This window comes from Aphelocoma coerulescens, chromosome 5 (assembly GCF_041296385.1).
Source record: "Aphelocoma coerulescens isolate FSJ_1873_10779 chromosome 5, UR_Acoe_1.0, whole genome shotgun sequence".
Classification (NCBI taxonomy): Eukaryota; Metazoa; Chordata; class Aves; order Passeriformes; family Corvidae; genus Aphelocoma; species Aphelocoma coerulescens.
In genome coordinates this window covers 33795547-33807679 of record NC_091019.1, presented here as the reverse complement: position 1 = coordinate 33807679, position 12133 = coordinate 33795547, and the positions used below count along the sequence as shown (strand labels likewise).

General features: G+C 40.3%; 1 protein-coding gene across 9 annotated transcripts in view; it reads left to right on the top strand.

The window, feature by feature from the left end:
• The window catches only part of RAD51B (RAD51 paralog B), a 393397-nt gene that overhangs the window by 240663 nt on the left and 140601 nt on the right, over positions 1–12133 (top strand). For 4 of the 9 annotated variants that reach the window (XR_011151392.1, XM_069017635.1, XM_069017634.1 and 1 more), the window contains one exon: positions 6486–6564. The exons of 4 other annotated variants lie outside the window; for them this stretch is intronic. Coding sequence is in view for 3 of the 5 variants with exons in the window: in XM_069017635.1 (XP_068873736.1) it covers positions 6486–6564 (79 nt within the window). In the remaining 2 variants the exon portion in view is untranslated. Of the gene's footprint in view, positions 1–6485; positions 6565–10736; positions 10756–12133 lie in introns of those variants that run through there. One more of the 9 variants, XM_069017636.1, reaches the window with a different exon arrangement.

Sequence of the window (12133 nt, the reverse complement as noted above, 5' to 3'; positions counted from 1 at the left end):
AATAAAATGTATTAATAAAAATGCTTTCCCTAATTAAAACAAACTTTAATGTACAGTATTTCTGCTGTCATCATCAATTCTCTCCAAGCCTTTTGTTTCTCAACTGCTCTGCCTGTCTCACATTTATCTTCCTTTATCTAATCTAATGGCATCTATCCAATTTCTATTCCCTTTTCATCAAGGTGATATATTTCTTCTTCCCTAGTACCTTTGTGTTCTTAGCATGCCTCATGGCAGAAATTATTTTTCAGTAATTTAATATTTATTCTATGTTGTTGTCAAATAATAAATAATTATTACAAACCTCTTGACAGGGAAATGTGATGCTAGAAAGGAAAGAAAGGAAACTAAGATTTGACCATTTTGTAGAGGTTGGACTTGGCAAAACTTGAAATTGGTTTCATTTTTTCTTCCCTCATCCATCTCTGTCATTCGCACTTTACAGGAACAGCAGCGTAAGAATAACTGCAACTGGATTTTAGGTTCAATTCCAGAAGTTCATGGGTAGCTCATGGAGAACATTTCAGAAGTATCATAGGATGAATTAGAAAGACTAAGTACTTTCATCATTTTTCTATATCTATTTTCTATTAATTTCACTGTTTAAAAAATAATTTTTGTAATCAAAATGCCTGTTAATTTCTTTAGACTATTACTTGCCACTACTGTTTACTCACCTCAAAATGTGTACTACTTTTGGTGCAACTTCAACTGCACTGAAGTGTTAATAGGAAAAAAAAAAATTGTTGGGGCCCGGATTAATTTTTGATTCCATGATTAAATAGTACATATCACTAGAAGTGTGTTCTTCACTTATCCAGCTAGGAAACAGTGCAATAAATTCCTTTACATACATCAAGAACATTAGTGGAGTTCTATTTTCCTTTCTTTTCCTGAAGTGAAAAAGGAACCAAGGAAATATTTTATGTTGGACTGAAAATTTAGGTTCGTGATCTTAAGTTTTGTAAAGTAAGATTGTGGAAAGAGGTCTGTGTTTCAGCTTGTTATTAAATGATTCTGATTTAGATCCAGATTCAGATAATACACCTCTCTGTCCTCCCCAGTTTTCAGCCAGGAGTGATTTAGAATTGAAACAAGACATACAGCTGAATATATGTGAATTTTATAAATTCCTATTCTGCCTGTGCTGCCTGCTTCTGAGTTATTCTGGAAGATCCCATGTGTTCTCCACATCCTCAGATGGCTGTTTGTAATCTTATGGTGAGGAGCAGATGCTCACCAGAAGATAGAGATGAGAAGACTTTAAATTACAGATTCTGTATTTGAAAACCAGCAACTTTTTCTTGGTTTATTCACCACAAAGATCCTTAGTGGCACATGGGCCATCAAAGGACATTGTTAGTCTGTTTCCAACTCTGTCAGTTCTGTCAGCATAAAACATGGGTTGGCAGGACTTCGATGTTGTCAGGATGCCCATAGGACTTGAAGAGACTTAATAGGTCATGAAGTGCTCCCTAGGCACTGCTTCATATCCCTTTCATAAATATTTTAATCTGAATCCTAAAAACAAAGATTAACTTTTTTAGCTTTGCCTCCTTGAGTTGAAGGCTCTTCCAGAGTCTCACTTTACTGATAGTTATGATAGTTTCAAATGGCCAACCAAAATGTCTTCATGGCTCCACATCTGTTCTTCTGCCAGTGTTGTCAGTTTGAGAAGCTCTTCTCTTTCTTCCTGCTTCATTCTCTCATTTCCTCTCTCCCCATCCATTTACACACACAGACACTGTCAGCCTTCATTTTTGCCAGATTCACTGAGCTGGTGTTTTTCTAGTGGCATCTCAGATGAGCACTCCAGTCTCCTTGCCAGCATACAGCCCATCTCTTGCAGTTTGAGTTCATAAGTGACCTGTACCGTACACGGTCTCCCAGATTAAAGCTTGCTGGTGTCTTGTACAGAAACCCACATATCCCTGGTTTTACCAGGTACAGTGCACCATACAACTGGATCTGCCACTGTCTTGGCTACATCACCTTATGGGTCAATCTAAGTGAGATACTAGTATCTCAGATACACCCAGGAAGTGTCTTCTGTCCAATAACTGACTGTTTCCCCTTTTGTCTTACAGCTTCTATGCTTATCCTTGTTTACTTCATTACCAGTGCTCATTTAGCAGTGTTAAAAGCTTTACAGAGATCCAAAGAGATGAGTTCAAATTTATGTCAGAGTTCTAAAAAAAAAAATCAAATAGGGATGTCTGGTATGTCTGAAATGACATCCATGTTTTCTTTTACCCCGTTTTCCAAGACTTTAGTTCATAGAATCATAGAATATCCTGAGCTGGAAGTGACTCACAAGGATCACAGAGTCCAGCTCCTGGCCCTGCACAAGACAGCTCAAGGATCACACCATGAGCCTAAGAGTGTTGTCCAAATGCCTCTTGAACTCTGTCAGGGTTCATACTGTGACCACTTCACCAGGGACCATGTTCCAGTGCCCAACCACCCTCTGGGTGAAGAACTTTGTTACCATATCCAGCCTAAACCTCTCCTGACACAACTTCAGCCATTCCATCCGGTCCTGTCACTAGTCACCAGAGGGAAGAGATTGGTGCCTGCCTCTCCTCTTCCACTCACAAGAAAGTTGTAGACTGCAACGAAGTCTCCCCTCAGTCTCCTCTTCTGCAGGCTGAACAGACCGAGTGACCTCAGCCTCCTCATACGGCTTCCCCTCAAGATGCTTCACAGTCTCTGTAGCCCTCCTTTGGACGCTCTCTAACAGCTTTATATCCTTCTTATATTGTGGGACCCAAAACTGCCCCCAGCACTCGAGGTGAGGCTGCCCCAGTGCAGAGCAGAGCGGGACAATCCCCTCCCTTGCCTGGCTGGCGATGCTGTCCCTGATGCCCCCCAGGACACGCTTGTCCCTCCTGGCTGCCAGGGCACTGCTGACTCATGTTCAATTTGCCATCGACCAGGACCCACAGGTCCCTTTCTGCAGTGCTGCTGTCCAGCCCCTCATTCCCCAGTCTGTCCATAGATTCAGGGTTGTCCCATCCCAGGTGCAGAATCTGGCACTTTGCATTGCTGGCCTTCATATGGTTGGTGACTGCTCAGTCCCCTAAATTTTCAAGGTTTCTCTGCAGGGCCTCCGTGTCTCTGAGGGAGTCAACAGCTCCTCCCAATTTAGTATCATCAGCAAATTTAGTTATTAGGCCTTTGAGTCCTGCATCCAAGTTGTGTTGTTCCTTACTTCAAAATTTCTTCTAAAGCCCTGCATGGTACTGTCGAGTTACAGGCCTCTACTCACTAGTTTACTTTTTTTTTTTCTCTTCCTTTAGGGGGACTAAGTTTGCTGTTTCTCAGTTATGTTGTGTCATCTTTAAATTCATAGCAAAGTGACAAATACTAGCTATCAGACCTAAATTCATATGCTGGTTCTTACAGTTGTTTTCCAATAGAGATTATTTACTTCTGCTGAATGTGCTAAATTCCTGGAGTTTTTGTTCCACTCAGTTGTTATTTCTCTATCAATGTGATATGGATAATTCCTATTACCTGCCTTTTCTTCTTTTTCAGTATTGTCCTACCTGTGGAAAACTGATTATTTTTTCACTGATATCGAGAATATATTTAATCATTATCCCAATGTCATTTCATTATAAATCTGACTTTTATTTCCTTTTTTCCATTATTAATAATCTTTCCAAAGTCAACATTACCTTGATTTTTGGTAATCCTTGGTTTATACTTCTACTTCCTGGCCTTCAAAACATTGTTTTCTTTTTTTGATATGTATTTCTTTCTATATTTTATAAGTTCCTTGTTTGTATGTAAGAACCTACTCTGTATTGTCTGTTCCAGCTAGAGGATGGTTTGCAATAACCTTTTACAGTTTCTTGGTTTTGCTTGAAAAACAAATCTAAATACATCTTTGCTTCTTTTTTTTTTTGTGTGTTATGTTAAATATTACAGTTTGATGTTATAAAAATGAATTCTATGTACTCTATCTGGTTGTGAAATATACAGTTGTACTTTAAAGGTTCTTTTTCTCACTAAGCAAAGATTCAAAATAATGCAATACCTTTAAATATTCTGAGCTGTTTCCATTTCATTTCAAAAAGGAAGCTAATTCGGAGCTCAGATGTAGCTGTGCAACAGCCACCTTTCAGAGGGACCCTGTGATGTGCTGCTGAAAGGATGTGATTTATTATATTTTTTCATTGCTATACTTAGTTATGCACATATTGTAACTGCATAAAAATGCAGTAACAGAATGTACATAGAATTATTTTAATGTCTATCCATGTGCACGTATAACTGTGCCTTGTGCACATGCATATATAGGTTAGTATTTATGTGCATGGTAGTGCATGGAATGCCAAAAATTTGACCTCAGATGTCAGAATTGTAACTGTTTCACTTCAGGCCTTTCCAGTTAAACATCCAGCTGTTGTGGGAGACTCTACCTGAGTGTTTGCACACTTCTTCCACCCCATCCTCTCCCTTGTGTTTTTAGAGCTGAGGGAGTGTGTGAAGCACCTGGAGGCAACTCCTCTTCATTCTACTTTCTTCCTGGTAGAATCTTCCTCCTACTGTGCCAGTGGGAAGTGCTGTCTCTGTGGTAACCAGTGACAGGACCTGAGGAGATGGCCTGAAGTTCTGTCGGGGAGGTTTAGGTTAGCTACTGGAATAAGGTTCTTCATGTGGAGGGTGGCTGGGCACTGGAACAGGCTCCCCAGGGAAGTGATCACAGCACCAAGCCTGTTCAAGTTCAAGAAGCATTTGGACAATGCTGTCAGGCACATGGTGCGACTCTTGGGGATGGTCCTGCGCAGAGCCGGGAGTTGGATTCGATAATCCCTTGCAACTCAGAGTATTCTGTGATTCTGTGATAATGACAGGCAAGGGAATTCAGGTTTTGTTAGAGTACATGAGGCACATGGGATGTGACTTGCCCCTCTTTTCTCCAGAAGATAATCCCAGAGAGAATGGTAATTAACATGGAAGAGGGGAAAGTGCTACTACAGTGTTTTTCCTAGTTGGAGTGTTCACAAAGTATTCATGGTATCATATCCTGAGGTGGTTTTGCCAGCTTCATAAAACAGAAAGGAAAACATTGACATTTGGACTGGTCTGATATTCTCTGACTGTATTTGTGGTCTTTGTGCCTGCCTTTATTTTTTGCTTTCAAAGAAGAAGGGAGATTATGTTTGGTTTAAATGCTGAAGCCCATAAATGTTAGCTAGCTGTGGGTAATAATGGTTATGTTTGAAGAACCAGATATGGGGACATTTTTAATTCAGCCTGGATCAGAATCAGATGAGAAAGAGTTGCAAGACGAAGCATCTAAACATGGGCCTGTCTGCAGATTACATGCAAATACAAATGAAACTACCTACTCTACAGACACCCTTAGCATTGAAAGTGCTACAGGAAAATCTCTGCTTCAGTCACTGCTGTCAGTGGCTGAAGCAGGGCCACATGGGCACCATGAGGTCAGTGTTTGTGCTGATCACATTTTGGGCAGAGCGTATTAAATTTGTCATTAAAATGTCACTTTCATGTAGGTGACAGAATGAGGGTTATTTTGAGGCAAGCTGTGGAGGAGCAGTCGTTGGCAATGAGCAAAAATCAAACAGACAAGCAATAAAGCTTGGCACGTTTGTGTGAGTTTGCCACCTGCAGGTCCCACATTCCCTACCCTGCTAACAAGCCCATTTCTGTCTCTGCAGCTCTGCTGCAGCTCATCTTCCACAGAGGACGGTTCTTCCATAGTGGAGCCAGGGAGCTGCGTTTATTTTTGGCGTCATCCTAACACCAAGCTAAATTCAATTGCACTATTCACCCTGAGGGGATTCCAGTTCCTATTTCGATATTTCAAGGACAAGATCCTTGAATAAAGCTTAACGTGGTCATTACCCCTTTTGCAAAAGAGGGCATCCAGATACTTGCAATGGCATGTTACCATCCGCAGTGTGATGACCCATGAGTGGATGTGCTGCTTCCAGGGGCTGGAGGAAGACAGTGGATGGAGTTCTTGGAGAAGGCAAGGGGGCATATCTGTGGAATGGCTAATGGCAGTTAAAAAGTGCCATGCACTGTGGCAGTTTTGTTCAGAATTGTCTCTGAGTGCAACACCGTGAACCAGCAGGAATGGTTAAGCTTAACAGGATGCCAGTAAGACAAGCAAAACTTACTGCTTTCATTACTGCTTCCATGATGGTTAACGCTGTCCTCGTTATTAATTGTTGTCTTCCCTGATGGGGGAGACGTTCAGATTTTTGCCAGGAGGAAAAAGGAGGCAAATGGGACTTCATGCTTCTCAGTCTCTAGATAGGTGTTTATTAATTCTTATCTAAGGAGTACTACTTAGAAGTGACAGGACTAGATCAATAACTACATGTTATTTCTGAAGTGTGCTTTTCTACTTCTGGAAGTTAAATCTGGTGAGTTTGTTTTGCAGATCTGAGCTTTGATCTGTATGTTATAAAGATGCATACTTACATCATATGTTTGTTTTGCAGCTCCTGGTTGCTAAATCCCCTGTTGCTCCATTCTCTGCTTTTTTCTACACCATTGAGAAATCAGGCTTGGTTCTTCAGGGTAAGACCAGAACATTGGTTGTTTTGCCTTTTCAATTAGTATTTTAAGCAGACCAAATGTAGATAACAACTACTGTTGAAAATGGTGCTGTTTATACAGACTTAAAATCCCACACATTTAAACATTGTGGTTAACAAGGGCAGCATTCTGCTGAATTCACTGTTTTTTCGTGGATTACACTAAATTAGTTCTTGCATATTGCCATGGATCTAGGAATGGGCCCTGAAATTATTGACCAGGGCTCCAAGGTAAAGTGGAATGGTCTGGGTAACATGGGTCCTATGGGATAGGCTTCTTCAGAAGAAACATACCCATCTATCATTAATAACCTGCTCTAAAATGGTTCTTCTTTAGCAAATGGCTTGACATCAGTAAAAATACAGGAAATTAATATCTGTTTTGTATTTTTGTGATTCTTTTAATACTAATACCCTGTGGTCTTAAATATCCTCAGATTCTCTAGGATATGAAGTGGTATTCTGAAAAGCTGGGTATTAGTACCATGCTGATGGGGAGCTAGGAGTCCTTGTGGCTGTGTCCTAAATCATGTACTTTTAGACACGGTAAAGAGGGAAGTTCAGCTCTTCTCTTCTTTTCCCCATTTATCCCAACAAACATCCTTACTTTTTGACAAACGTTCATAGGTCAGTTTTGTTGAGTTGATGTCTTTTGATATGCAGCCTGGCTCCTTATCACTGCATCAGTTTAACAGACTGAATAAAACTAGTCAGTGCCTGTCACTTCCTGTTCAGGGAAAACACTGTGATATGCAGCCATGGCCATAACACAAGTGAATATCGCTGGTCTTCAGGTTCCACTGATTGAGAATCACTGATCCCATGAGGCACTATGAACATTTTAAGGGATGTGAACAGTTCTCCTCCTTCTGATTGCACATTTCTCACATTCAAACAGGTTGTACCAGACTAATGACATATTTATACTTCTTAGTGACTCAATATGCTTACGTCTCAGGTGATGCAAAATGTCAGAAAACAAAAGAAATGAAAATGTTTTATGGTGCGTTTTTGCTTCCGTTTGATACATCTACATAATTATGATGGAGGGGAGTGTCCACACAGTGTTCCCTAAGCCTTTGGTTACTATTTTCAATATATTCTTAGATAGCATTTTGGGCACTTGATCTGCTTTATTTGGTACCAGTAATTCTAAAAGTCTACAGGAACTAGAAACAGTTTTCATTAGTTTAAACTGAGGTTACTTGCAAGAGTTGGTCTTGACATGTTTTCTTTAGCTATAGGGCAGATGACAAGCTACTTTTCTATCTTGGATGTCTTGAGTTACATAGATTTTTCTGGTCATTATTTAAAAAGGGAGACAATTTCCTGCTCTGTCCTCAGGCACTAATGTAGTGAAACTTCGGGGAAGAAAGTTTTCCCATTTCAGAAACAGGGAGCATTTGTTCAGAGGCGATCTTAGTTTTTTCAGTTCTTTTCTGTGAGCCATGAATATAACTTTCCCAGGACTGAACCATACCTTTAAAGAGTAAATGGGCCTGGTTACACATAATGACGATGGAGCAGCACTCTGATAGGAGGATATCACTGTATCAAAAGTGTGGCAATTGCTCTTTTCCCCATACCCATATGTTTCTGGGGTGTACATTTAAAACACCATTCACCATTTTTCTACAAACAAATAAGATACCAGTATGGATTTCTTTAAGTAATTGATGTCTCGATATCAGGCATTCTTTGTGCATTTTGAAAGGCAACTAGAATGTCTTCTTTTTGCCAACCTTTTATTATTTTTTGACTACATCATTATGTTTCTATTTTAGATATTTTTCTCCAAGATAGGTAGCAAGGAAGGGCATGGTTCCCCTGATAATGTGCCCCAGACTCTTTTACAGAGACTTGTAAGCACTTACATATGAGCCATCTCACTGATTTTTAAAAGTAAATATTGCATGGTCTCATCCCATATTTCAGTGATCATTATTTCTGTGGAAAGAGGAAGTGAGCAAATCACCAGGAAAAGTCTGGTTTGGATAAGATGCAGAAAGTGGCACCAGGCTGCCTTCTTCAAGAGAAGCTAGAGTTTTTCTGAGAGTTGTACCTGATGCTTCTTTCCAAAGGGAAGCTGGGTGCAAGGTAAGGTGACAGTAAGGCAACCAGCCACAGGCCAGCCAGTGACTGCTTGAGGGACATCACATGGCACTAACAAGTGGAATCTGTCCCACAGCCTGATTGCAAAGGCAACTCTCCCATTCAGGCTTTGTTGTTTAATTCCCTTGGTGTCAGGAGGTGAGCACATTCAGGGTGGCTGATGGGAACAAGTGGATGGATGTGGGAACTGGTGAGAAGCAGCAGCTGGCTGAAGTGCCCAAGATTCTTTCTTTTTACTCAGGGGGTCCTATCCCAGGACCATTAACCAATAGGCCATAAACAAATTGATATCGGAAAATGTGGCTGGAAGCTCCCTGATTAGCGAGGGTGAATGGGGAATGAAAGACAAAGTGAAAGTGTGATTTAACAGTTCCACAAGCAATTTCCATTGCCACCTCTGAGGGATTAGGATGTGTGGAATAGGCTAAAAAAAAAAGAGGAGGAGCTCCCCCCGCTTTGTTCTGTGGGCTGGAGGATAATAAAACGGCAGGAGAGGCAGTGCGACTAGTTAGGGATTTCACAGACTGCTATTTGATGCAGTTTAAGGAGCCCTTCTGCTATTGTTGCAGTTAAAATGGGAAGCGGAACTGTTCTCCATTTGCAAAAATCTCCAGCGTCCTCAGGAAGAGGGCTGAGAGCAAAAGGCTATTAAGATGGTAATGCTGCCCCATTTGGAGGAGTGTATCAAAATCCTCTTTGTCAATGTAAATCGCTGCTCTGTTTCCCTGGTATCTTTGCATCTCATGGCCTCAGTGCAAGCACAGAAATTTTTGGAGGAGACCCTAGTGAAGGCAGAACTGCTTCTCTTTTATTGTCAGAGGAAATGTCCAGGCTGCCTAAGGGTCCCTTGGAGAAAACTTCTTTGCTTTTATAAACTTGAAGTGTTCAGGGATGAAGAGAATCCATTTATGCACTCACTCTTCCACTTTCAGACTAGAGAAATGAAATGTGATGATTGAAAAGCAAGATTGGACAGTCAGAAATTTAGCAAGAAAAGTCTTCAGCCTCCTCCTTTCGTTGTTTCAGATTGCTCTGTGCTATAGAAGGAGTGGACTGCAAGCCCAAAAGTACCCTCAGATGCCTTTACGTTGCAATACGATGTCATGTCATGTTCTACCATGCTGTACAGTGTCACTCTTTGATGAACCTGAATTGGGAATGCAGAATCCAGTCCGACAGCAGATCTCTATTTTGTAGAGATCTTAGACAAAAAGGCAGAAACCTGGATCTAAGCACTGCAAGATATCAGAAGTTTTACTGTCAACTTATGTTTGCTGTTTTAAGAACTTGCTGTCACTTCCCTATTTCAATATACCAGTTGAAGTGAATGAAGTTATACTGTTAAAAAGAAGAGTAAAATTAAAAGAGCTCCAGATCTACTTGATTAAGTGGAATGATTTTTCTCATTGGCAGTGATATAATTTCTGTTTTGATCGGAAATTACTAGCTGGTAATTTTGTTCTGGTATAACAGAAGAAGTTTTGAGCTGCTCTTGCCTAATTTTGGTTTCATTGAAGTTGAAGGTAGCACATACTGGGTTAGGTCAGCTGAATTAGAAGATGCTACTAAGCTTTGTACACACATATGCAAAAAAGATAGGCTGAATGAATTGATTTTAAGCTGTATTCTGTGGGTGATCATCCAAGTCTACTTTAAAAGCAGCAGGGTATAAATACAAGCTAGCGACAAGCCTAGCTGTTAGCTACCAATAACTCAGCTGTTTGTGGAAGCCTCATTCCATCTTACTTAAGCAAATGCCTTCTGTTACCAAGAGGATGGTGCTGCAAAGGGAAACAGGAGAAACAGGGGACACGGTGGCTGTTTGCCACAGTCTCTATTGGGACTGAATGCTTTAACTAAGTGATCAACGTTGCTCTTCACTGAAAAAACTCAGAAACACTGAAAACATAAGGCAAATTGTATTAATGAGCTAGGACTTGCTTTTGAGTAATGATATGTTTTCAGCTTCATAGGGTTTAAAGATGGATAGAATTATCAGTTCATCCAAACTGACCTCCCATGTATCATATATGTTTCCTTCAGGTACCTGATAAGTTCGTTGCACTGAATCATGTCTTCTAGAAAAGTATTCACTGTTCTTTGCAGACATAAAGAAATGTGAGTTCCTGGTTTGCCTTGACAATATTTTCAAGTTATAGCTGCCTTTCTGCTAAACCCTTGTTGTGTATTTCAGATTAGAATTTGTATGCCTTCAGCTTTTGGCCTTAGTTCTTGTCATCACCTTCAGTACTAAAAAAAGCGCTGTTGCTGTTAAATGGTTGCCGTTTTTCATGAGTGTAGTTGGCATTATGATTTATCTTGCTATGATTTACTCTTCCTTTTGAAAGAAAGTTATAACTGTCTATAAATTTAACCTCAAAACTTTTGTGTCTCCTGCTGACTGGCTCCCCTCACTACACAAAGAAAGAATAGAATACCTTGTATTGCTAAAGGGAATAGTTTGGGGGTTGTGCCACAGGACTGGATAATTAGTTGATTAATCCACCCTTTCTCCTGCCCTCTTTTACACTGCACACAACCTGTCTGAACACAAACGTGCTCACCTTGCATGTAATGTCTTATTGAGGCTGGTAGTTTATTATAAGCAGAAACAAAAGAATGTGGCTCTTGGAAGAGAGTGTCTTAAGTTTCACAGTAGTACAGGAAAAGATCTAGTAACAGCTAAATCTAGGGAAACCTTGGTACATTATGTTTCATTTGTCTCTAAAGTAAAGAAAGAGGCTCATTTTGATCTCAAAATAGCATAGGATTTGGGTTTGTAGTACAGCATGGCAAACTGTCTCCAAAGTGCTATAACTAATTTCTATGGCTGAAGCAAGTGAAAAGTGCCTCATTTTATTTTGTAAAGAAACAAGTAGTGAGGTAGAAAAGGAATTCTGGAAGAAAGGGCAGCATTATTTGTATTGTATTGTGTGGGTTTGAACAGTGAAATACAATGATTTACTGCATCAAAAGCTTTTATTCAATTGAAGAACTGTAACTATAAAGTGACCTTTGTCTGGAGCAACATGGATATAATCTGTAAAATGAAGGAGGGTTGTACTTGATGTGTGAATGGGTGGAAGACAGATTAATGGGAATAGAGTTGTGCATTGCTATTGAGATGGTAAAAGATTTGCAGTGCCACTGGTGATTTCCAGCCCTATTGGAGGGATAAAGATGAGCTGATCTTTGTTAGGATCTCTGTGGGGTGGAACCATTTTTGCTGTATTCCCCACAGGACACTGAAAGTCTCATGCTATTTCTAACAGGTTTGTTATAATGAGAGCAAAGAAGCACTATCAGTTTGTAGGCTAAGTCTATCCTGGCAGTAAGGCATGAGAAAAAATAAGACTGCCATCATCCCAATGCCAGCAACATCCCCCACACAGATATAGCTGACATCAATGAAAATGTCCTTTTGTTCAGGCAATTCATGG